At 42.1% G+C, this 27,688-nt stretch overlaps 1 protein-coding gene across 1 annotated transcript; it reads right to left on the reverse strand.

Moving 5' to 3' along the window:
• Positions 1–736: 736 nt before the first annotated feature.
• etv6 (ETS variant transcription factor 6) lies at positions 737–27,688 on the reverse strand. The gene is given in 9 exon segments (XM_054624315.1): positions 737–1,279; positions 1,507–1,607; positions 2,651–2,793; positions 2,971–3,498; positions 3,501–3,584; positions 6,070–6,204; positions 9,160–9,324; positions 23,361–23,490; positions 27,306–27,688. Coding segments are annotated over 9 exon segments (1,419 nt in total). The 5' UTR covers positions 27,336–27,688; the 3' UTR covers positions 737–1,176.

Here is a 27,688-nt window from a genome sequence, read left to right on the forward strand (position 1 = left end):
TATGCGACTTGTTCATTTGAACGTCACATTGACTGGTACCGGATGCGTCGCTTCCTTTATCACTTCCAAATGAAACTCAATATGATAATGAATAATGGTGTATTAGATATGGAAATGCACAGACTAATGTCATGATATTCTCAAACCAATGAGCTGCACGGTCATTATACTTCAAGGCTCATTTGGACATTTGTAGAATGATGATTCACTAAACAAAATTATTCCGGTTTTTTGTCATGAGACTAAATCATTAATTTAGGAAGTTTAACACAAAAATAAATAGAGCAAAGTTTAGCTGCCAGGGCTCAATTAGTGGATTACTGCACTGAAATGGCAATTAATAAGTCATAAATCGCATTTGATTCATAATTTAGTGCAACAGATATCATTTCCCACTGAGACATCATCAATTCCACCAAATGCAAAACATTCACAAAAGACCCAAATCCAATTATTTCTTCCATTCCCCAAAAGTTGCAACAATATGATGAACTGCAGCCACATTTAATCCTGTAAATGACCCTTTAAATGAGTGGCATGATTGATGAACGGCAGACTGCAGCCACTGCTGCTCCACTCTCATCCAAAAAGGTCCAGTACTGCCATCATGTGGACATTTGGTGTATTTCACCAAACCTCACCGACATCCTTCCTGCAGAGGAACATGAAGCCCTTAGAGGAAAAAAAGGGGATTCATGTTCAGGCGAATATCTAAAGTATAACCAAGAGAAGACAGTTTGATCAAAAATGTTTATTCCATGGTGAAAACATTCCAGCCACACACGCACACACACCCAATTTTCTTTTTACAAACAGCAAAACTCCATAGTATAATGCATGTGGGGAGACAATAAAATCATCAAAGTGACATAAGCACAAAGTGATTGGCTTTTGCAGTTCATTCAGAAATAAAAGGGAACACTTAGAAAGTCTTTTCAGCTCTGTCCATCGGGAAAAGCACAACAACTAATGCTGTTTTTTTTTTTCTTTATATACTTTAGGAAAATATCATCCTAAGGCAATCTTGAGAGAGATTTCATGTCTGTCCGCGTGGGACAGATGCGAGTGAACGTCCATGCGCTCCAGTATCAACAACGATTGTTCAGGCTGCTTCTGAAAGGCATCAGCGGCTGTAGTAGTAGTAAGTAGTTCATGGACTCGTTTTCCCAGAGTTCCTCAGCATTCCTCTTTGATGTAGATTTGTTCGTCTGTGTCGGACTCCAGGTGCTCCAGTCGGTCCGTCTGTCCGTTCATTATCTCATCGGGAGTCTTCATGAACCTGATGAACATGACACATTAATTAAAACTTCTGTTGTCTAATGTCAGAAATGTCAAATATGTCATGAATACTGTGACCAACTTTGTTTAAGTTGGTGACAGTATTCATGACATAGGGAAACTACTGTGTGACAAATTGGCATTTTTCTCATGACTCGTGAGATTACTACAAAATGCATAATATACTTTAGAACTCGAAAACATCCAACTATCTTAAAGTTGATATACCTGAATAGAAGTCTTTGTCCAGGCTCTTTCCTGATAATGTTCAGTTTGTAGTAGTGTCTCAGTGCTCGCGACATCTTCTCGTACGTCATGTTGGTTCTGTTCTGTAAGACATAAAAGAACAAAAGTGTCAGTACTAAACGAGACAGTTTCTACATATTTAGATGATCTGTGCCTTTAAGAGCTGCACTAACTAATGCTTTGGTAACAAGCTGGAAACACAGCCATCACCTCATACAGGTGTTGTGGAGAACGTGTTAGCAAACTGTTCAATCCAATTATAAATATCTAGAATATAGAGCAGTGCAGCTTTAAATTAGAAATTCCCTATCACGTCTTTTTGCAACTACTGATGCGATCACCGATGAGCCGATACAGATTGTTTCTTGTTGTTGTTATATTTTGTAATAGCAGCTGCTATAGAAGGCTTCGGACCATTGTTTTTCTCCTGAGAAATAATTTCAACCATCCCTAAGTCAGCGTAAACTGTCAAACGTTCTAAATGTTATCCTTTTACTATGTTATTCTATCGTTCTTAAAAACACAATTCAAGTTATTAGGAAATAAATTATTGTATTTTTGTTTTAACATTTGTTTTGATAAAAAAAAAAAGAAAGAAAAGTCTTATATATTATATGTATTTTCTAGTTTTAATGTTGTACTATAGTCTGCTTAGTGCTGGTGTTAGTCATATTTACCTCTCTAATATAGTTTATATTGCTGTGAAATTATCTCCTGTACTAATTCAAGTTTCCTACCAGAAACGACATATTACAAGATTACATTTGAACACATAGAGCTCTTGAACAGATCATGATGTAACTCGGTGCAACCTAGGTTGATATAAACTGTTAGCTCCTTTATTAAGAGGACTGTGCTGCACACCGGCTGCTAGTAGAGTCTCACGCGCCTGAGCAAGCACATGTGCAGCCGCTGGCCAGTGAACGAGTCGGGCTACACAAGCTTTTGTGGCTCTCAGCCACAGCAGCGTGTTTAAGCACATGTGTAGTGCTACTTTGTCCGATCAGAGGCCGATCAATTGAGGAATCCCTACTTCAAACTGTCCTAGAGATGACGACCTGGATGTGGCTGCTCACTGAGCCACCTGAACAGCTGCACACCTGGAGCCCACTGAGTGTGTGTTTACCTTGTGATTTCCCCAGAGCCTGGCCAGGCCGTTGGGGTCCATGATGCGGAAGACTTTGCTCTCTGTATCCTCCCAGCGGATGTAGTTCTCGTACCTGCTGTCTGACAGGAGCTGGTAGACGTAGTCCCACAGCAGCCTGCAGTCTGCGAGGGACAGGTAAACACAGGGTGAGTTTGCATGAGATGGATGGATTTTATTTTGTGGTGCTCAGACAATTCCAAAGGGACAAGATAAGTTACTACGGGCCTTCTGCCTCTATAAGTGATGTGATGCCACCTCTTGTAGCTTCAACCATTAACCTTGTGAGGGCTAAGTGTTACCTGCTATCCGTCCGATGGGTATTTGTTGCTCCTCTGGAGGAGACACGGGCATGATGACGTGGTTCCTGTAGAGCGCCTCCTCCTGCTGCTGCAGTAGATGATGCTGCTGCTGCTGCTGCTGCTGCTGGGACAGTGGTATCTGATGATGGTGGCTGTGGACTTTCCCCTCGCGCCCGTTCTCCAGTGTTGCCTGAGACGGGGGTCCACCGCGGCTATGCCTGAAGTCCATGGCGGCTCCCCCGCCACTCCTGCTCGGGCTGAGGAGCAGGGGGTTCATGATGGCGCTGGGCATGAGCTGGATGACGCGAGGAGGGCCCGCCTCCTGGCCCCCAGGGCTGCCCGGGCAGGGGGCTTCTCGGGGCGTGGCGCAGCGGCCGTTGGGTGCGGCAGGGGACACCGACAGAGGGTACAGTTCCTCGGACAGGTGGTGGTTGCTGTCGGGCAGCTGGGAAAAGGTCTGGAGGTGGTCCTCGTTGGCGGCGCGGGGGTGGTTTGGCTCCGGAGGGGATCGTCTGGTGGTCTGGTGGTGGGGGAGCGGGAGCGGTGCCTCAGCTCGATGGTGGGTGGATGCTGGGGGAGCGGCTCTGAACCACGTGGGGCCCGCCGTACCGTTTCTGTGGTTACAAAAGATACAATAGGTGATTAACATCTACAGCAAATTTACAGAGTTTTATATTAAAAAGGAGCTAACAGTTATTTTTTTATAATATAAACTTCATAACATTTGATGGTTCCAGAATCTCAAACAAGACAAGTTGCTTTACTTCGTCTTGCTTAATGTTAAACTGAATATCTTTGGACTTTTGACTGTTTGGACTATCAATGGCGGAGTGAGAAAAGACTTTGACCAACTCTGGCCTAAATAACATACCACACCTCTCTGATGGTGACCTCTTAAATTCATTATTATGAGCATAATAACGGCGTCTATGATTTCAAGACTGTTCAGTACTGGCTTGAATTAAAATCTAATCAAGGATGTTCACATTAGTTTGACCAGATATCAAGTTGTACGAAGCCTGTCTCTACAGAGAAGCAGTACCAGAGCGTGACATAGAGTAATGTTTTGTAGCTTTTCAGAGGTTTCACAGCTGTGTAAAGATTTTACAACTTTATTACTGTTGATGCCTGGTTTCTATGTGTTCTGGCTCCACACAGAAAACACCACTAGGTGTCACCAAAATCCTGCAGTAAGAATGAGAATGCTGATTATATTATTTTTGAAGATCAGTTGAAGTTATCTGGTTTGTGTTGGAAGTGGATTCCTTCAGGTACAAAGCAACGGGGAAAAAACAAAATGTACAGAGTGGTTCAAAACAAGGAAGACAGAAGTGCCAAATACCAGCAAACCTGCATGAAGCCACTGGAGCAGTCGCCGCTGATCTGCAGTTTGTTTAAATAAAAGCAGCATTTCCTTGTGGAGCAGGTTTTACTGCAAACATGTGAAGTTACTAATCCAACCCTTCTGATTGTTGCTGGGTCACATTTTGACAGATCAGGGCCAGAAAACACACTCATGTATGACGGCAAACAGGATCATCACTTCCTTGATTTCCTCTTTTACTTTTCAAGAAAATAAAGTTGTTGTTGTATCCGCAACTTATCCCTAATGTGATTATCATAAATACTTGGCTACAACTTCATGTTTGGTTCATGTAATTACAGTCTGAAACAAGCCGCATCAGTTCTTTATACCAACAAAATGAGAGACCGAGTGTCTGCCACTATAGGATCCATTAGCCTAGCTAATGCTAGATCTCTGGGCAACGTCACTGTTGTTGTGGATGTCTTGTTAACAACTATACTTTAAAGCTTTGTGACTTAGCTGAGTAAAGAATACAGTTTTTGTTTTATAGAGTGGTGCAGTGAGTTTGAGGTATTTTTGTAGGCCAACCCCAGAATTTAGCATCCTGTTAGTTTGTTTGAGAAAAAGCCACTGAGGTTTGTCCATTGGATTATTGCAGAAAATAAGCTCTGTGGCGAAACGTTTATGATACTTACACGTTTAGAACAGCAAGATAATCTTCACAAACGAACGCCACTTTTATGACTTTTAAAGTGTGAATACAATCGGCAGAAATAAAAAGCTAATGTTAGGCTATAAACAAATGACATCACAGAGCGTGAGTAAACACAGCGAGGCTGTTAAGGAGGACGAGTCAGCGTCCAAAAGGTGGCTCGAAAATGACTATAATAATTATTATTTAATACTTTTTAAACTCAGCTACATCATTTTTAAAAAGCTAGACAATTTTACAATCTAAATGTTTTACCTTAGAAAAAGTGATATCACTTTAACAGTTTCTGCTATTGTTATGAAGTTGGTGTATATATATCTGTTGATTTTAGACAACAGTAGGACAAATGTACGTATGTGTAATGTTATAAGTATATAAATAGCTGCAGGGTGATTGATTATGGGCCATTCACAACATTACAATCTGAAACGTTGTATGTTGCCAAGCACATACAAGGAATTTGGCTTGGTGATTGGTTGCATAGCAATAAACACAAAGGCTACACGGTGGTGTAGTGGTTAGCACAGTCGCCTCACAGCAAGAGGGGCCGGGGTTCAATTCCCGGACCAGACGGCCTTCTGTGTGGACGGCCTTCATGTTCTCTCCGGGTTCTCCGGCTTCCTCCCACAGTCCAAAGACATGCATTCGATTACTCTAAATTGCCCGTAGGTGTGAATGTGAATGTGAGTGGTTGTTTGTCTCTATATGTCAGCCCTGTGACAGGGTGTACCCTGCCTTCGCCCATTGACAGCTGAGATTGGCTCCAGCATCCATGCGACCCTTAACTGGATAAGCGGTTACGGAAGATGAATGAATGATGAATAAACACAGTGCAGTAATACAATAATATATATTATTTTATATTTCCCGTTCTTCTTTGTTGACATGGCTGCTACATGTAGCTGAAATAGTCTCACAGATGCTGGAGGAGGAGTCGATTGCTGGGTTTTAAAGTGGTTTAAACTGAGAAGATGGCATTTAATCATAGCAACAAATTCAATCATTTTGCAGCCACTTATGGAGGATTGTAGGTTCCAATAACCAAAGATCAAGTGTGGGTCATGCTGTTCATGGGACTGACCTTCAAGCTTCAGGTGCTGCGCAGCGCTCTCAGGCAGCGAGTGGAAGGAGTTCCCAGGAAAGTAGGCCGACGGGTAGAACACATGGGGCTTCCTCTGCTTCAGGATGTGCTGCAGCAGCTCGTACAGGACGTCCCCTGCAGAGATGCAAGAGGTCAGAGGTTACACCTAAGGTAGCCTGCATGAAATGGGAAAATGGCGTTTGCGTCATCCTCATAGTCAGGTTCCCGTTCTTCTTCTTCTTCTTCTTCTCTCTGCTTTCCAGGCAGCAGGGAGCTTAAGCAATAATGGAAGAGTCTCTGAGGGAGTGGACATCGCGTTAGAGTGACGTTTCAGGACAGGGCGTCATGGCAACTCAAGACTTGTTTGTTATGAGAAAAAACATTTCTGAGTGCACAGCTTAAGAATATGTGTTTCTACATCAGGCGTTGCTACTTCGTGGCCAACATGAACTAGACGTTGACACAAGTAAAGGGGCCGTCGCTCTAAATGATCCTGGCATTCTCCTTTTAAGTGCTTATACAGTAGTGGTGACGACAGGCACAAAGCCCGAGCAGGAAGCTCACTGAATCATTCACAGCTGTTTGTTTCGCCTTAACACCGACGACGGCGGCTCCTCTTCCGCCAACGTAAAGAAACATTTACACGGTTAACAAATAACTGGTTCAACAAAAGCTGCCACCACACATGACCTGAACAAGGATTACCATAACAAGGAAATGATTCTCATAAAGGAAGTGATGGTGAACGCACTCACACAAACAAACACACACACCCCTTTCAGTTCTCACTTTCTGGTCCTGTGGCATTGCGTTGCAGTGTGGGGGAAAATTCCCGCTTCCTGATGCTTGACAGTTTGCTTTGATTCTGGATTTTATAAATGCTAGTTTTAAACTTCTAGTGTTGTCTTAAAGCGCCTTACAAAATAACGTTTTTTATCATTGTGACTCACAATGACTAGGACATTTAAGAAACAGGAGAAAGTGTCATCTGACAGTAAGTCATCACTGATACACGCACAACCCTTTGTGGCTTTAAATTCTTCTATTATACGTGTTCTAGTCTAAACATGTAGCTGCAACTGTGTGGCTTATTGTGGGACGTGAGGTTAAGACATTCCAGGAGAAAAAAAAAAGAAGTGTTATTCTGAGAGCTTCTGAGGAAAATATGGCACACAGCAGGCACTGATGGGAACTGCACTCTTACAATCCCCTAAAGGAGGAAACAGACACATCACCAGCCAAATAATTTTCTCGGTTCCCGAAAATGACTTTTTCTACTGATGTCACTGACAACAGGGCCAAGACTAACCAATATTAAAATGTAATCAATCGCTGTCGGCTTTATCTCTCCACACCCTATATTTCCAAATAATGTTATCATAGCATCTACAGTTGCTGATGCATGAAACCGTTCTATAACTCATCGATGTCAGTGTCACATTGAGACGAATCACATTTTCCAATTTCTTTCCCCCACAAACCTGGATTTCTTAACAGGATGTGAGCATTTTTGCAGAGTTGAAATGGAAACACAAGCCTGACAACAGCTGTCAGCTGGTCCACATCTCTCTGTAGCTCCAGCTTATTCCTCACAACGTTTAATAAAATGTTAAAAGGGCACATTGGGGCCTCTGACTGTAGGAAATATATACTGAACCAAACAGGGCAACCTTTGCTCATTCCTGATTGGTTCTGCAGAGGATTAGAAAAGACTTCAAGATTAAATTAATCAGTGTTTAAATCAAATACCTAATTACATCCTGAAATAAATGATTACTTTAAATGTTAAATAATAAATAGAAAAATTAAAGCTGAATTTAATACATATATATAAGAGAAATGCACATCAAAATCTAAAGTTAATAGACGCTGGTAATTGATTGCAAAATAAATAAATGTATATACATTTACAAGTCTAAAATTATTTTATGAATTCCTCCATATAAAAATCTTGCAGGCAGCTAACAATCAGTAGCACCATAAGGTTCAGTTTTTATGGAGCTGAATCGATCCTGTGACCAGTTGGTTCAGTTTCATTTGTTTATTCTTTTCTTCATCACTTCATTTATGTCAATATTTATCTCAGCATCGATTACGGATTCATTTTTAGGCCTCTATATACAACTCCCACACTTTTCTGGACATAAAATGACCCTTTTTCCAGGCCGTGGAGGGTTTATCCTTGGTCTTATCTTAATATTTCACAACGCTGATGGCTCATTTCATCCCACTCTTATGGCCCACACAGCACTGACTTTGGCCTCTACTGACTCTGTGTTCTGTACAATTCCAAGGACACACAATCAGACTTTGAATCCTGTTTCATTTCAAAATAGAAATCCAAAACCCTGCAAAGGAAATCAGTTGACTTCTTTTGCATTAGTTTCATGCTAGTGTTGCCGGGGAGACAGTTGAGGTTGGTTTGCACTTCCTGATAAACCGTCCCCTACTTCCTCCCCCAGCAGCCTCGCTGTAACGGCTGCCTCCCTCCACTGTCGCCTGACACTGCCGCCTTCCCTCCCTCTGCACTTTATTGATTTTTAAAGGGTGTAGGTTTGCTGTAAACACATTGATTTTAAAGCTTCATTGGCACAGGTTTTCATGTACAAATAAACTATAATATTAGTCGAAACCACAAAAGGCAACAGCGGACCCAGTGTTTGCCCAAATTGCATTTTGTTGTGAGACAAATGTGTGATCATGGATGTAAATTTATCAAGTGTTTCAGTCTTTCACAATCTGTGAGGACCCCAAACTATCCACTTCCAATTTTATTTAGTCCTATCAGCCTTTTTAAGACGGCAGGTGTTCATTTTCTTTTTAGAAATAGAGCTTCTATGTATAATTGCACTTATTTTCCATGATTTTTCTGTTTCCTTAATCTAAAACAGCTCTTTCTCCCTAGTTGGTAACTCCTTTTTTCCAGTCGTGTTACTGCTCCAGTTGGACAAAAAAACAACAACATCTAATACAATCAATGAAAGAGACTCATGTGTAAAACTTTACACCAATGTTTTCAGTCTTTCCAGTCTGGACTAAACCTCTATCATCTTTGTGAAATTCAGTAGGAGGTGAAAAGAAGGAAAGTACCGGAGTGGGGAGATCGATAGCGGAAGTCCTCCTTGGTGAGCAGCAGCAGGGCTTTGCCGTTCATTTGGAAAGAGCCACTTGTGATCGGCCGCAGGGCGAACTCCTTCTCGGCCCATCGCAGCCACTGGGCCACGTCCTCCCTGCTCCAGAAGACTGGCTGCAAACCTGGAGGTGGGTGGATTTTGGGGGGGGAGGGAGATGATGGAGAAAAGGAAGTTTAGAGCAGGGTTTGATAAAGAAGCGACAAAGCAGAGGTGATGTGGAGAGGAAGGAAGAAAAGAAGGATGAGCTCAGCGGAGAAGAGGCAGAAGGACGGGGGTTGGTGAGGGGGGAGGACGGAAGAAAAGAAGGAAAGGCAGGAAGGAGGGGAGGGTGAAGGGGAGGGGGGAGAGGAAGGAAGGAGGCAGAGGCAGTAAAAAGGATATTGAGGAAGTGGAGATAAAAGCCAAAAGGAGGGAGTGATTACGGGAACGGCAGCAGAGATAAAGGGGAAAAAAAGACGAAGGAGGAGACGAAGTCAGAAAGGGAGAGGAGGTTAGAATAAAAGATTAGAAGATGATAGGTTCAGGGGAAGAAAACAGCATGAATCACACGGGATAAAAAAAAAGGAACGAGGGGATATGAGAAAGACAGTCGGACTGTTATTTTATTTGATGTGTTATGATCTGTGCAGTCAGGCACATCAGAGGACGGACAGTTTATTAGTTTGTGTATAAATGGACAAGAACACATGGAGGAAAAGACAGCAGAGGAAACAGCAATGATAGCATCTTTTTCTTTTTTTCACCCTCCCTCGCACTATGAAATGTTTCTTTCACTGCCGTGGGAACAGGACTGTTAAACATCTGCAGTGGTGACCAACAAGCATTAAGAAGCATCTATGTAAAAAGATTTAAATAAAAAAAAAAAGCAGAAAGAAATGCAACTAGACTGTTGTGCAGAATGGTTGTAAAGCAATTATCAGATCAGCTGTGAGTGCAGAAATAACCGAATTGACAATGTTTATTTTGCCTGCACAAGTTAAATAACAGTATAGCATGAAAGGTAACCTGATCATTACCTAATCATTACTGTTACTGGTTTTCAACTTGGAGCAGCAGCAGCAGTACCCATAAAAATAAAATTGTATTATCCCAGTTTGTCCTGAATGTTTGCTGGACCAGAAAGTTGAAGCAGTTTGCTAATTTCCTACAAACTGTATTTTCATGCCAAGACGCGCTCTCTGCAGAAAGAATATTTATGAACCGCAACGTGTGCAAACTATCCTGCTTTGAGCTAACTTGCTCTGTGATGTTGTTCCTTTTTTCTGCAGAATGTCCATCCAGTAAAAGCATTTTTTCACTAACGTTAGAGGTTAGTGTCAAGAAGTGTTGTATTGTGTGCCTCTGTTCATCAAGGTATCTTGGTCTTTATGTTTAAATGTATTATAAATATATATTCCTGATAATAATCCTCACTTTTACCAAATATATCTGTAATCTGATTACGTCTTTTTTACTGTAAATGTAAGGGAATACGGCTTTGTTTTGTATCCTTATTGCGTAACGCCTTCCCATATATTCCATTACTCCCCAAGTCTGCTTAGATTAGCTTCCTCCTTCGACCTTTCTGTGGAGTTAGAACAGAAGCTTGTCTGGCTCGATAACATTTGATTATGAGATTTATTTTCAACCACTTGGACTATTTATGAAATGTTTTCAAACTCTGATATTCTCAATATTGTCTGACATAACATGATTTATGTTATGTAGCATTACACATGAACATTTTTTTACCCCTGTTTATCCTGGTTTACACAGTTACCGTCACCTCAACGTATCATTTTGCAGTCTTGGTGTAACCCAAAGATTTACAGTATGACTCAGACTCACCTCCCTCTCCACACACACACACACACACACACACACGCACACGCACAACAGTCAGAGCATCCGTGACACCCACACGGAGCATAACTATTCGTTTCTCACATCTCACTTATCGCCCGGCCTCAAACACTTCCTCTGGGAGTCGGACAGCGGTTATCTCGGGCCGCCAATGTCACTGTCACACAAGTAATAGGAACCTTGTGCTCGCTTTCAGCCCCCCAGCCCCCCCGGCTCCCCCCTACCCGTCAAACAGAGGAAGTTTTCAGAGAGAGCAATCAATATAAAATGAAACCCTGTCTAGATGGTCAGATTCCCATTTCTCCCCTTCCCTTTCCAGTCCTCTACATTCAGATAGGGGCAGGAGCTCTGCCGATAAGCCCGGGAAGACCTCGGTTATCTGAAGCACAGCTTACAGCCTGTCAAGCTCTGACCCTCAGCTTGTCAATAGACATCCTAAGAAAGTGTCAGGGAGCGGGACACAGGTGTTTCACAACCACAGGAGCGAGTGGTGGGCAGATAAGGAAGCGTATTTCTTCATACTTTTTACTGGGTTTGTGGGATTGGCTTTTTGGCTACAGCAGAAATCATAACTAGGCTACGTTTTCTCTAGACCCTAGTACGTTTACGCTTATGCATCATGTAAATCTTTTTGATGTATGATTAGAGCAGTATAGGTTACTTTAATCAATGGTAAAATAAATCATCAGAAAACCAGTGTTAGGTTGTTTTTTTTAAAACATTAAATGGGTCTCTTTTGTAGCTTCTACAAATTATTTACTGTTACATTTGACTGGACTACATAACAAGGATGGATCTAGGATTCACTGGAATACACACTTCATCATTGAACTTCTGTCAATATTGAATCAAGCCGCCATCTGCACCGCATGCACCAGCTGTACGTTTGCCTCTGGTGGCTGACTTGTGAGAGCAGTGAAGCCGGGGTCACGGGGTCACGGCTGCAGTATGCTCTCTCCAGAGCCGGAGAGAGGTGCTGCTCTGCCAAAACCCCTCCGAGATCCGGTCTGCCGGACTCAGCCATCTGCACAGAGCCCAAAGGAGGAAGCAACAAGGGGAGCAGAAGGGAGGAGGAGGAGGAGGAGGAGGGCCCAAACAAACGTGTCCCACAACGCACTTTGGCAGGAAGCAATCCAGCGTGGGCTCTGTTTCAGAACAGGAAACTTCCTGCGCTAAGGTTAGAGAGCGACGCCGGGAAGGTTTATTAACAGACAGCGTGACGGAGAGGAGAAAAGTGAAGAGTGGAAACGGAAAGGAAAGAGTGATGAGAGCAGCAGCGCGTAGAGTGTGAGGACCAAACAAAGACGCAAAAAAGAGGAAGGAAAGTCAAACAGGAAGAGAAACGGATACTTGGCTGGTGCTCAAGTGAAGTTCACAGAGTGGGACATTCATGCTCATGTCGGATTCTTGAGAATGCAGACCTATTCTGGGATGTAACCAATGTTTGGAACAAAGCCTGCAAGCTCCTTTAGAGAGTCAAACCAAGCTTACACTCATATATTCTTTTATACCAACATTGTTCCAACAGACCCTTCATTTATAGTGGTTGCTCTGTGGACTCTTCTACTTCCACACCGCTCACCTGAAAGCTACGCGGTCACTGCTGCAGCTGCTCATACAGCATGTCATGAGCTCCACCTCTACCCCCATCATGCACCTCTGGGCTCTGAGTCAACTTTCCCCTAGCGTCACCCCCTGCTGTGCTGAGCTTTGGGCTTCCTTGTGGGGTGTGACGAGAGTCTACAGCTCTGCCTGAAGTCTTGTTTGCTTATGTCTCAACAAGTCAACGTACTAGTGTGGCGTTTGAAATATGGCAGGTAGGACGCAGCACTCAGAAGAGTGTCTAATTTTTACAAAATAGTTACAGAGACATGTAGGTTGAGTTCATGCAAGGGAGGAAAAGATTCTAGGATATTTAAGTGTTACTGTAGCATGGCGTTTGATGGCTAGCCGGATCAAAATATAAATCAGAATGATTGTTGTCCAATAATATTCAACCCTGTACTCGTACATCACACTAAGCTGAATCTCCAGCCACAAAAAGTCACCATTATCTTTCTCTCTCCATTGACGTGTGTCTTTGTCTTCAATGCTAACATTGCTCAGCAAGCTGCCAAAACCATCACAGTTGTAGGTTATTCATTGACAGTTGCATCGACGCCGATCTTATCTGATTTCAGCTGTAAAAACTGAGTCACATCTAAGTTGCAAGTTTCGGGATCTTACTTTGTATCTCACATCCATGCGCTGTACACAGAACTGATGGAAAACCTTCTGTCGCAGTGCAGCCAAAAAACATCCTTTGCTTTCTTAGAAGGTGGAAAGTAAAATGGATGGGGAGTGAGAGGAGAACAGAGAGCACCTTGGACCCTGACACTCTGTTCCCTCAACACATTCACACTCTTCCTCTGATAAATGTATCCTTTCTGGTTTTCTGTCAGAGAATCTCTTACAGATGTGTCGCAGGTTACGGGAAGAAAATCAATTTCAGTCTTCCTTGTCATCAGTCTGCCTTTCTTGAATGCATCTCAGATTCACTGTGTTCATGAGAGTGAACGTTTGTGCGTGTGTGTGTGTGTGTGTGTGTTTACTTTGAATAAAACCCTCAAGCACGACAGCAGCAGGATCCCAAGCCCTTGACTAAACCGTGGGCTCCTAATCCTCTCTGATGACACATAATTTTCACTTTGTGGTTTCTCAGGCCCCCGCTCATGCACACTAACACACACACTAACACACACACACACACACACACACACACACACACACACACACACACACACTAACACACACACACACACACACACAGCGCACAAGTTGCCAAGGCAACTCATAAGCGGCCGGGATGAATGAAGGGAAGGGGAGGATGAGATCACTGGTATCTTGTTTCGTTGTTGCGGTACAGAAGCCCTCAACTTCCCCCTCGCAGTCAGACGAGTTAATGAGGTCCGTCCTGCTGTGGAGCGCAGAGGTCCCGTCCACGCTCACAGTTTAGCTCTGCACGTCGCACTAACACTCACACTGCTGCTGTCACACTGCACCTTATGTCCCTCTCAGCCGACTCATCGCCTGCCTCTTGATACTTTGACTGGCAATAAGTGGCTTGCAAGTGCAACCCCCCCCCCCCCCCCCCCTTAGTTTTCGGTGCCTTAATGCGCTAACAGTTGAGTCCAAGCTCAGCAGAGATGAAGTTGTCTTTGTCTGTTTCTTGAGGGAACTGATCATTTTTTGCCACCGATCTATCAGATTGATTTTATGTTGCTTTGTTAGCAAGCTAACTCTAGTTTCTCCTCATCCAAGTGTTCTGATTAGCACAGAAGCTAATGTCACCTTCTTACTCAAAGAAATCCGTGAAACCACGACACCTGTTAACTGCGCGTTACGTGGTGGTGACGAGGAAACAATGCCAATGAGAAGACGATTGAGATCCTTTGTCTCGGTGGGCACACAAATTAAATGCACGTGAAATGTGCAACAGTCAAAGCTAGTGACGTAGTGTTAGACAGTGAGAAAGATCAACTATAGAAGAAGGGGAGGTGGGTGGCTCAAACAAACAGGACTTTCAACAGGTAACTGAGAAGACTCTTGACAAGATATAGCTGATTCACTGTATTTTGGCAGTAAAGTTCAAGTAACAAGACAGTCCTCCATTTAGGCACAAATCTGCCTCCTGAGCAGCTTTACTACTGTGGACCTTCCTGAATGGATCTGCAGCCACACAACAGGCTGTTTTTAACTAGTTCCCGATAATATTTAGACGTTACATTAAACAAAGTTTTCAGAATACGCCAAAATCTCAGTTTCAGCTACATATTCAATTAGAACATGAACATGAAACCAAAAAAAATTATTGAAAAGAACAGATGTTAATTGAACTGTATTTCCTATTGTAGCGTAACTTGTAACATTTAGCAAAGTAATGTATAGTCATTTCTAAAAGAAACCTGTTGTGTTCATATTTTCTTGCACTCATTTCTGAGCGTTTCCTTTATTTGTAAAACTGGAACCAAACTGCACACATGCTGTGTTTTGAGTCATACTGGAATCTGAAATTCTCAGATTTAGTTTTCTGGTAAACTCCTGACTTTCAACACTAGAAATACACTTCTAGGATGGAGGATTTCAGCTTAGTCTGACCTAAAAGAACTACAACTAAATAAACCAAAAAGCAGTGTTGCATGGGTTCGGCTGGGACTTTGCTCTTAAACTCAAAGCCCTTTAGTCACCGAGTTCTTCAGTAAATGTTTGCCTTTTCTCCCAGAGCAGAAGTAGGCGGATATTGCTCTTGCTATCTCAATAAAGAAAAGGTTTTTCTTTCTACAGACAGAGGAGGAGGAGGAAGAAGGAAGGAGGAAGGAGGAAGGAGGAGGAGGAGGAGGAGGGCTGACCATGACCTTCTGACACCCTGACTCAGGGACATGTGGGTATGAGAACTACACATTTCCGCAGTCAATGCTCACACTATTCATCTCACCTCGCTGCTTTGTGTGTCTCTGTACATTGATTCCCTGTCAGGTGGGAGCGGTGGGGGAAAATCGTCTCACACACACACACACACACACACACACACACACACACACACACACACACACACACACACACACACACACACACACACACACACACACACACACACACACACACACACACACACACACACACACACACACTTTTACTTTTCAGTCAAGACAAATCCCACCCCTTTTCTCATATTCATCCTCAGCTTCCTCCTCCGACATGCAAGTGCCCGTCCCCGGTCCAGAAAACCTGGACTCCATCCAGTCAAAACAAACATAAAACAGATCATCAATCACACAGGGCTTTTATGGCCAGGAAGTAGCGCGACCTGTTTTTGATAGCTTGTTGTTGACTGCAGGAGCAAGCCGGCTCTTGTAGGTTAGTTCCTGAATCCAGCGTCAACTGCCACTCTTCCTTTTGTTCAGGAGCCAGTTTTTTTCCTCTCTCCTTTTTGATTTAGGAAAATGCAGAAGCTTCAAAGACATTTGTTCAAATCAAAAGGCCCCTGCTTGTCTGAACCACACACACACACACACACACACACACACACACACACACACACACACACACACACACACACACACACACACACACACACACACACACACACACACACACACACACACACACACACACACACACACACACACCTTTATATACTGTACTTCTTTTCTTTCCATGTGGAGAAAGTCAAGTCAGCATTTTGTGCTGTGTAACACTTCACTGATCACTTCTACTGCAAAGCTTCCATGGCAGTGTTTCAAAACCTTTTTGTCTAAAACAATGTCTACTTGTTGTCCACTCATGAAAGGTTGCATACATCTACAACGTGTAAGGAGTTTAACCAAACAGCTTCTCACATTTAAATCGTTTTTAGAAGTAAACCTAATACATGAATAATTTGATGCAGCTGAAATCTGTTTTCATTTAGCTGTCATGACCTTTCCACACATTGGGAACTATTGGTCACTGATTAGCATAATTTATTTCCATGTTTTCCCATTCGCAGAGCTCAAGGACTTCCAATGAAGTGGAAACCATATCCTCATCTCGGAATATTGTCTCCATCTTTCTTGGTTAGTCATCAATTTCTCGACACTGCAGTTCCGAAAATCACCTGTCAACTAAAGGGGAACTCCACTTCCAACTTACAAGTCATGGTCATTTGACAGTGTCTTTGTCAAATGTAAAAAAAAAAAAAAAAAAAAAAGAACTACTACTCCAATTCCACACTAACCTCCTTTTTTTCTTTCAAACTTTTGCCAAAAAATGCATCCATATATATAATATACAAACTAGCTGCAAACTTTTTAGAAGACACATAGCACATAATCCAAACATCCTCATCTCCTAGTCAGTTTGTCCAGCTGGAGACATTTATTGCATGTCATGTCCTTATCTCAAAAATGCCAAAGTAGTTTATGTTATTGATATGATGTTATATGGACTGTATCATATCATCTGCCCTATAAACAGTTAAGAATGTTGATTTTAAACACATGCTGTAAAGTTTAGTATATGGAGCCTTAATTGCAATAAGCATTTAGTAAGTGACTGCATTATATGCTGCATTATGGGAAGTCTAGGATCCAGTGGTTTTGGATAATGGACCATATTTGGCAAAAGAAGTCAGGATATCTCAGCCCCCGCAGTTATAGGTCTAAGCACTTTGTTTTAAATGTGCTTCTCACACATCCCCAACTTAATGAAAGCGCAATATTAAATCTCCGGAATTCCCCGTTTAAAACAGTTTGCTCGTTGACGAAGTTTCTATAGGTGGTCTGTTCACTGCTAATTCTAAACACCAAACATCTCTCCTCTTTCTTATTCCAAACATGTCGAATGTATAAAAACATCCCGACCAGCCACCAAACCGAGTGTATAAATAGGAACAAATAAATTAGCTGAATATTTATCAAGAGAATGAGCAGTTGGGCTTTTGTGACTTTTCCTAGTAAAGCCTTAAATCAACACGTCGTCAGTCATAAATACAAGTGTGTGTTCATTGTGACGTTTAGAGTAAAGCAACCCCCCCCAAGACAGAAACGCCATGTGGAGTGTGTCGCGAACAGGAAGAGAGAAGGGGGGCTGCGCTCAGCTTACTCGCTGGCATGTGAGAACAGTTTCCCTTTCAGAAGAGAAAAGAGAGCGAGTTTAAACACACACGCACACCCACACACACACACACACAACAAAAACAACAACATTTATTCAGGAAGTGCCGTCTGCCCACTCAGGAAATTCCTGAGGACAAGAGCTGCTTCCAGGGGCAGGAAATTTCCCCTCAGAAAGACCAAACACACACACACAATATAAAGAAACACTCACACACACACACACACACACACACACACACACACACACACACACACACACACACACACACACACACACACACACACACACACACACACACACACACACACACACACACACACACACACACACACACACACACACATTCTTTATAACACCAATTTGCCTGCACAGTAAAATGGTTAATATACCACAAAGAGACAGACCAGAGGAAGCTGGGGGGGGGGGGGGGGGGTTACAGTCATGTACGGTAACACTTACTCATACACACAAGCATATAGTACACACCTATACTACCTCTGGCAAGCTTTGCACAACAACACAAGATTCACTCACACTCATCCACCCACTCGCACAAGCATTCATAGTGCAAAGCCAGCTGTGTGCACACACGCACACGCACACACACACACACACACACACACCAAGGCAACCAGCCAGTCTTGTTTCCATGGACATGGATCTTTTAAATCATCCAGTAAGATATTTCTACTCCTGCAGCCACTCTTCTTTGTATCTCGCGCATGTTTATTGTTTTTTATCTTGTGTTTTAGACCTTTCAATAATTCAGTGTTTCCCACCGACTGGCTCGCGGTTGCGTCATGCTCCGAGAACGTGGGCGCCATGTCGAGCGATGTTGCCTGGATTGCCAATCGAATTAAAACTTGTCAAATCCAGTTTCGTAAGTTAACGTCAGAGCAGCTTTGTTGTGCGTGGTGGCGAAATCCCTCCCGGGCCTTTTAGTATTTGACAAACAAACAAACAAACAAAACATCACGGGTGGCTGACAGCTAAAGCTGTAAAAAAAAAAAAGAAAATCGGTCTACCCGCTGACTAATACACTGGATGGTTCTTGGATGAGTTTAACGTTTAATGGGGATTTTTCATAATGGAATTAACAAGTCACAATTGTGTGGTTTAAGTGTCTCAGTGTGGCTCTGTCTTTTTGTGTTTTCCAATGTTGCCAGTCCGGTGAACAAGCTTAAACTAGTTTGGTTGTAACTGGATGAGTCGCAATATGGCTTTATGAAACGTTCTGGCCTACATCAGCATTCCATGCCTGCTGCTTCACACGTTAAATCCAACTGGTAACGCATTAGTAATAAGCAATATGACACAAAACTAGGTTTGTTTCTAAAAAATGTTTGGCTAAATACAATACAATATTTCTATAAATACCCTCTTGAGCTAAAGCGTGCATATATTATGTTATAGGCATGCATGAATTAAACGCAGTACAAAATAAAACATGGCAACAGCACAATAATCACAAAGTTTAGTTAAAAATACAAAAATTCTGTGTTTTGCCAAGAGTTAGATGAAATGATTGATACCTCACATGTCTGTATGCTAAATGTGACACTGCAGCCGGTTAGCTTAGCTTAGCATAAAGACCGGAAACATGGGTAAAAAGTCAGCCCATCAGAACTGGCAGATTATGGGCTTGACTAGTTCTTGGTTGGGTACAGTGACTTCCTGGATTCTTGCTGTCTCTGTGAGGTTGCCAGGCAACCAGCGCAGACTCCTGGAAGTCAAAACATACAAGATATAGCATGCTGATAAGTGAGCCCTAGACTTTGTTATCTTTGGACAGAGACAGGCTAGCCGTTTCCCCCCTGTTTCCAGTCTCCGTGCTAAGCTAGGCTAACTGGCACTGGCTGTAGCCTCATGTTGAAGAGATATGGGAGTAGTATTGATTATCTCATCCAACTATTGGCAAGAATGCACATAATGCCAAATTACTTGTTTAAACTTTAGAGTTAAAGCATATAGTGAACGTATGTTTAAATAAAAACTCTATGGCCTTTCATTTCAACTGCTTTCTGACAAAAAACAAAACGTACTTAAAATAAATATCACAAGCAAACATGGTAACAAGAAAATATTCCTGATAAATAATTAACAGTGTCAAAGACTCCTATGCTCTCTGGGCTACATAGCTTAACTACTAACTAAACAGACTAACAAGCACGGACCTTACTTGCTCTATGTAAAGTAATCAGGGGCGGGATCAATCTGAGGCTGTTGTCTCTAAGTAAATATGGATCCATTTCACAATGGAAATATTAATGAATTTTGACGCTGTTATCCCATCGGTTTATAGCCTTGAATGACGCCTCCCTCTTTAAGATTACGCCCCCACATCTTGATTCAGAATCACATTTTGGTGGTACAATGCTCTTAAATTAAATTCAGCTTTGACCTTGACATCAGTTCACATCTTGTACACTTTCTAAACTAAATATAGCCAACTCACTTACAAAATATGCTATTTTGTATTACAGTGTTTTTAACCTTTAATAAATCAATTTAAGTAAATATCGATTTGTTGTATGTGTGTACTTATAGCATTGTTTTAGAATGTATGAGTTTATTTTACCATGGATATCAAGAATATTGGGGAAAAAAACATTTTATCTTAGAAAAGTTCTACTATAAAGCATTGAGGTACTGCTCATAATCAGAGGTGTTTCTATTTAAATGTCTTTTCTAATGAATAGAACAAATATTATAATTATTTCATTAAAAGGTTCATTCCTTCACAGACAGGAACCCCAATTGAAAAACCTGCTAAAATGCAAAAGAGTAAGCAAAGAAAAAACACACAAAAAACAAGATGTAGGAAATAATCTAAACGCAAATTGAAAGCAAGTTAATAAAAATATATAATAGGGACAATTACAAAGGAACACCATTTATTCCAGATATATTTTCACAAGGTGAGGGTTTTGTAGTGTGATGTCTGGCTGAAAGGGTTAAAGTCAAGCCTGGTAGCATTCTTTAGTGTGAGGAGCACGCTGCAACTCTCCCCGATCTAATCCACTTCCTCCCCAGGAAATGGAGAAGGCGGATTTCTGCCCACACTGCAATTTCCTCCCTCATTCTTTTTCTTTCTGTCCCCCCTCCTCCTCCTCCCTCCTCCCTCCTCCCTCCTACTGCTCTCTTCCTCCCCTCTCCCCCCCCCTCAGGACAGAACTCCCTCTGAGTGTGGGGGTTAATGGGCGGCTTGTTTTCCAGCACATGTGTGTTTAGATAGGCAGGAGGAGAAAGGACGAGTAGAAGTGTTCAAGACTCCGTGTTCAAGACACGTTGCTGTGTGTCTGAGAGTCCCGACCAGCAGCAGACATAAACTAAACACCGGCGAGGGGGGGGAAAAAAAAAGTGACATTTTCCTGAACCGCAGATGTGTGAGTCATGACTTTGTGAGGAACTGTGTTTGCAATCTGATTAAAACAAAGAAGGACTTCCACATGTCTGCGGATGTGAACTGACCCGTCGGTTTACTCGACAGGAAACTCAACACGGACCTGTTGAGCCTTCTTCCTTTTTCTGCAACAATGCAAAAGAGGAAGTGGGCTGAGGGAGTTTCCTGCGCGTCTTATCCAGCCTCAGCCTGTGCAGCCGCCCTGCCAAGCACCCCCACAAAAGCCCTGAACTTCACACTTGCTCGAAAAAAATAAAAATAATAAACCGGTTAAATATTGACGGACGCATGGACAAAGCAGCCCAGGGTTACTCTTTGAACGTCGAGCCTATCTCTTGGCACAGCTCCAGCCCCGCCTGCTCTATGATTGGTTAAGCAACAGTAGGCTGATGCAAATCAAGCCAAGTGTCCCAGTGTTGCGGCATTGAAATATGGAAACATATTTTTAAGATTTTTCCTGTATTGCCTCACCTACAGACTGTTTGCTTCCCCTTTGTTCTCTCTCTTGGTTCATTTAACTCCAGAAGGTTCAGGAAGTGTCACATCTCACCACTTCAGGTTAATCTGAAACCTACAATTGGGTTTCTGCGAAGTGGAACGGTTGCCTTTATTGTAATGCCACTACATATTTGGTTTGTTCTGATTCAAAGTAGCCAATAAATAGATAATCATTGCTTCTAAATAAAAGCCACATGACATCCGATGATCTTGTTAACCAGCAACACTAGCTTTAGCTCATTAAAGCCTACAAATCAAGCATACCTAATATTGGAAAAAGTGCATTGTGGAGTTGTGTTTTAATTCAGTGTTACTCACACTCACTCAGTTTAGACAACTGTCAGAGTATAAAGAACCCACAGCCATATGCAAACCAAGAAATACTGTTCTTATTTGCATTTATCACTGTCCCTTTAACATCAATCATCATAGCGCTGCAATCTCAGCCAATGTTTGCATGTCAACTATATATAAAAATCAATACAGTATCATTAAACATACTATCGAGATACTCATGTGTATGGGTATTCTATTATACCACTATTTTCTACCATGAGGTACTGTTCATTCCAGACCAAGTAAGGGAGTATCAGCGCAAAGTTGTTTGGTTATGAATTTAACTTTTTACTGTTATTTAGAATATGTTATTTCTTCTTTCAAAAGTCTTGCTTTAAGAGTCGCTATTTCTGTAATGCACAGTTGCGTCGATAATTTTTCTGTCATTATTTTTCTTGCTGTGGCATAGGAAGAAGACTTAACCCCGCCCATCAAGCTCTGATTGGCTCACTCGCTTTTCAAGAGGCAAATGGCCATCATCGAGCACCGATCCTTTATGAATCGATAACGAAAGCTGAGATGTGGGAATCAATTCAGACCTGATTTTATTCCATAACGGTGAACATTTCAACGCCTTTATCTTTCCCGTCATTGAATTATTTGTCATGCAGTTGCTAGCAGGGACTAGTTCACCTTGCTGGTGTTTCTAAAGGAGGCTCAAGGACCACAGTAATTCAATGGTCAGAAGAAATGTGAAGCAGATGTCTTGTGCACTGAATGGGTTTAATGAAAACATGATCTTTGAAGAAGCAAATAGTTTTTAGGGGTAATTGTTTTAGGTTCTTGGTCCCCTTACCCAAGCCCCCCCTCCCCCTTTCTCTTCCTGATCAGTGTGTCATCATTCCACTGTGTGTGCATCCCCTCCACATTATCTGTACCTGACTGCTGTGTAACTGTTGGTTGTTCCAGTGCAGTAGGTCCGTCAGTTCTGGTCCAGCGGTTCAAACGTGTACGGTAAAGGTGTTTGACCCCCGGATCTGCTTCAACGCCTCCCAGCAGAGAGGTCCAGCATGACTCATGCAGTATGTAAGGTAATGTCTGTTATAGTGTGTCTGTGTTTTCGTAATTGTACGTGATGGATTCCAACTATTAACTAAGCGATATCTCGGAACATTTTTATTTATTCATGTTGCCTGAAAACACTGGCTTTGGCATGTTTGTTACTCTCTGATAGCGCCACTTGCAGAAGAAGATGCCACAGTCCCCACCCACATGGTTTGATTGACAGGTGCTTTCTTGGACGAGACAAATAAAAATATGACTTCCCAGAATACAACTTCAACCAAACAAACATTTACAGCGCAAGATGGAAAAAACACTGACAAAAAGAAATCAATGTGTCCTGTTCAAATGTCCGACATATCAATGCGTGTAGGAGTCACTGTTCATCTGTGTGTGTGTGTGTGTGTATATGTGTGTGTGAGTGAGTATGTGTGACTCACGCAGGTGCGCAGGCAGCCTGGCAGGCTCGTCCTCCATTCGGCTGGCTGGCCTCGCGGCGGGAGCATGGACGGGGGAGGAAGTGGAGTTTGGCAGCGGGTTCGCGGAAGGACTGAAAGAGCTCCTCTCCTGCTATGAATAGACACAGAGACACAAAGCATGGCTCACAAAGCTCCGCAACGAACCGGCCCTGAACCCAAACAGCCCCACGCCAACTCGCCTCACCTCGGCGTGCACCCACAACACCGCCAGCCTCGGTCTCATCCCCCGTGCACAGAGGAGTACCTGCTTCTGACAAACAGTCAGGCCGTGTAAACAGTCTGGTAATGCACATATCCAGAAGGCCACATGTGCTTTTGGGCGAGTTGCTTTGCGGTGCAGCGAAGTCCTAAACCAATAAATGCTCTGTTTGTCAAAGATGCCAATCTCTGCGTCTTCAAGACGCATTAGTGGCTCAGAAACAACACAGCTGGATTTTTTTCATCATCAATCATTTGCTCTACAAAAGACTGTAAACATTTCCATCACAGTTTCCAAGAGCTTGGGGACCTGCAAGTGTTTGACATTTTTGCTCAATAAATAAAATAAAAAATAAACTATGAAACTATTTTTGGCTGACATTTTGGCGATCGACTTATCAATACATCTATTTGTCATTTCAGAACTGTCTTTGCAGCAAAAACACTGGGTGTTAATGATGAACTGATACTGATATCGGTCCAATACTGACTCAAACAGCTGGATCCAGTATCGGTGACAGTGGGCCAATCTGGTGAGGATACCATTATTTTAAGAAATAACAATTGAGTACATTTATTTAAATGTTTTTATTTGTTACATTTTGTTTTATAAAGTTAGGAAAGCTATGTTTAAGTCAAGCCTGATGTTGCCTCACTCATAAAATAATGATCCCAGTCACTTCCACACAGTGAGGCAGATCGATTTTTTCTTTCAACAACTATCACTGCTGCTACTTAGTACTTTCATTGACTGATCTCTAAATTTTATTTCCCTAATTTATCGATAGAAATGTCAGAGAATTGTAAATATTGCCACACAACTTGTCGTCATAGTTATGACTTCAAAATTCTTGTTTTGTCTCCATCAGTCCAAAACAGGCTGAATATTACATTTACAACAATATAACCAAGAGACACAGCGGTGCTCACAATTTAGTTTTTAGTTTTTATTTAGTCTTATATCAAACTGAATTTTTTTAGGTTTGTAAGACGTCAGCTTTATGGGCTTTATCTTTCACTATCCTCTCATATTCTATACATATATAGGAAGGAAAGCAGATATTTGAAGCCCTAGAATAAAACCTACAAGTGAGTGAAAATGGCCCATTTGATTTTCTGATCTGAAGACAATAGTAATAACAAATGGGTCATTTTAAATCTCGTCATCAAAAATTGTTCTCTGTACCAGGATATTTTGACCTTTAGAGCAAATATTTTAGAAGTTGTTATTTCCAGATGCTTCATATGAGCGTAGTAAGTATTTACTGTGGATCAATACAGTGCCTTTTTCTTAATGGATCAGTACAGGACAGATGTGGTAGCAACAAGTACTAGTAACTTTAGCACTGTATGAATTCCAGTTTTTCCCAATTCTCTTTGCTACAGAAACACCTGTTCTATCTCCAGGACATGATAAAACCAACACACGCACACGTGCACAACCATCATGTCTGAACGTAAGTATTTGGATGTTATGAAGAACATAAACCCTCAACTGAAAAATGTTCCTCTGGGAATTCAGATCAGATTTTTAAATAACTGATCGATTGTTTGTGTCATTTATCCTTCCCCAAAAAACGAAAAAGCCAAACATCCCTTAGTTTAATTTGCTGCATCTCTCTGTTTTATATAATTCTACATTAGATCTCGTTGGAGTTTGGAGACAACCAGCGATTTGAATATTTCACCCCGCGGCTCTGGGACATTGTGACAGGCATTTTAAATATATTTATACAATTGTATAAGACTAAACAAATAATCAATTATTCAAAAATAATAATCCCAACAAAAAAAAAAATCCATACTGAGAAAAGTTGTTATTTGCAGCCCTCTCGGGATAATCTGAGACATTAGACACACTAGCTCTGCTATCAACCACTCATTAAGTCTAGGTTAATGTGTGAGGTTTTCCAGTTCGTGGTCATTCTGTGGGCCAGTTTCCTTTCCTGCAAATGAGGGCAAAGTGTGAAGTTTCTTAAGGAAATGAAGCTCAATTTTTTTCTGCTGCTTCTCCCTCCAGTTTCAGCCGGCTGTCATCACCCCGCCACTCCGAGACCTGCACACCAACTGAACGCACCAGGAATTTCCTGTGGTAGCCGAGCAATAATCTTTCAGGCTTCCATTTCCTCCTCTCAGAGGTGAATGCTTCTCTCCTATCCACTTTCTACAAATTCAGTTGAGGTCAGGTGAGTGAAAGGTGATGGGGGCGGTCAGGACAAAGCTTATGAGAGACACACTGCAGAAAATGCAAAGTGATTTGTGACAGACCTGGGCTGCAGTATAAAGGTGAAGGGGAGCACTGGTGGAAAACTTCTCAGAGTGGAGAGCTGATCGTTTTCCAGCACGCAACTGTAATGGTGCATAGACAGGTCAGACTTCACCAATGAGAAAACATCACTTATTGACAAAAGGCCATTTCACATTGTCATTGAACAGCTTGCATTGAGGCTGACATTGACTTCCCCCAATATAATTTCTATAATGATCTATCAGGGCTGCAACTAACAATTAAATCAACAATTACCTGTCAAATAATTCATTAACAAAAGGTCCAAAAAAAAGAGTTTAAAAAAAGCCTGCCACAAGTTCTAAGAGCCCATCTTCAACTGTCTGGTTTCTTCTGACCAACCGACCTCAAATCCTCACATTTGAGAAGCCAGAATCAGTGAACATTTGATATTTTTGATTAATTGCGCAACAAAAACAATCTGAAGATAATCATTTTTTTTGTCTCTATTTCCTACTGGGACTCGGAGCAAGTCTGTGCCAATCCTCACTGGCTCTATTGGCTCACAGTGTTCCTCTTCCCTGTGCTGTGATTATAGATTATTTTCATCAATGATTGATGCATGATCATTAAGATAACATGTCAAACACACATAATGCCGGATCACTGGCACAATGTGTCTTTAAATTGTTTACACAGTCTGATCAGTAGCCACAAAAGACAAAATATCAATTGTGTTTATTTTTCAAAACAAAGAAAAAGCAGCAAATCCTTGCATCAGAGGGTGGATTGGGCAAATGTTTGGCATTTTGGCTCAATAATTAATTGATTGATGAAGTGATAAACCAAAAGTTTGGCCATTCATTTTCCAACCCATACAATTATTGTCAGCTATAAAAACAGAGGAAAGCCTTCACTTTATTTGTTTACCATTTCTATAAAGACAGTAAAGTTGCAGGATGGGATACTTTGTTTGTCATTGGCAGTAGTAACCTCCAGGCCCATCCATCAGTGGGGTTAACAGCTCCTCTTCCTCCCTGATGTTTTGTTGTGACTGCGCCAGAATCCTCTTAAACGCTTTGACGCGTCAGTGGCTCATAAACGTGTCGTGTGTCGGTAACAGCAGCGTGTCAGCCCACTCGCTTTACTCACTTTTGATTTATTTTTTTATGAAGGCGTTAAATCGGTCGGGTTATTTTTTTTTTTTTCTGTTTTTTTTTTAAGCGTGTCACGGGCAGTCACGACTTGTTTCCATCAGCAGGAGTGGAGGCGAACTATTAAAAAAAAAAAAAAAAAAAAAAAAAAAAAAAAAAAAAAAAAAAAAAAAAAGAAAAAGCGTGCAGCCGTGAGCAACAGATGACTGGCAAAACAAACTGGACGGCATGGTTCATGGTTCAGAGGTGATATGTACTGTGTGAATACGAGGGATTAAAAACACAAAACGAGAATGTAAAGTGTCAGAGAGACAAAGAGGACGGTACCTTGCTCGCAGCGGAGGAGGATTCAGACATGATCTCCCGTCAACTTCTCTCCTTCTCCGGTCCACTTTTCCTGTAGTGCCCTCTTCTTTCTCTCCTCTCTCCCCGGTAGAAACCCTCTCAGCGGCGGCAGAAGAGGCAGCCCGACTGCTCGGCTTTGTTTGTTGTGGAAGAAGTTGGTGTGTTTTTTTGTCACATAGCCTGCTTTCTTTTTCTTATCTGCTGGCCGGCTCCATAGCGCGGCCGTCGGCGTGAAAACTTCTTTTGTCTGCGTGTGTTTTCCCTTCATATGTCGGCAGCGTGCTGGTTAATAATCCCTTCCTGGAAGAGCAAGTCTCTCTCTCTCTCTCTCTCTCTCTCTCTCTCTCTCTCTCTCTCTCTCTCTC

This window comes from Anoplopoma fimbria, chromosome 23, assembly GCF_027596085.1.
Source record: "Anoplopoma fimbria isolate UVic2021 breed Golden Eagle Sablefish chromosome 23, Afim_UVic_2022, whole genome shotgun sequence".
Taxonomy (NCBI): domain Eukaryota; kingdom Metazoa; phylum Chordata; class Actinopteri; order Perciformes; family Anoplopomatidae; genus Anoplopoma; species Anoplopoma fimbria.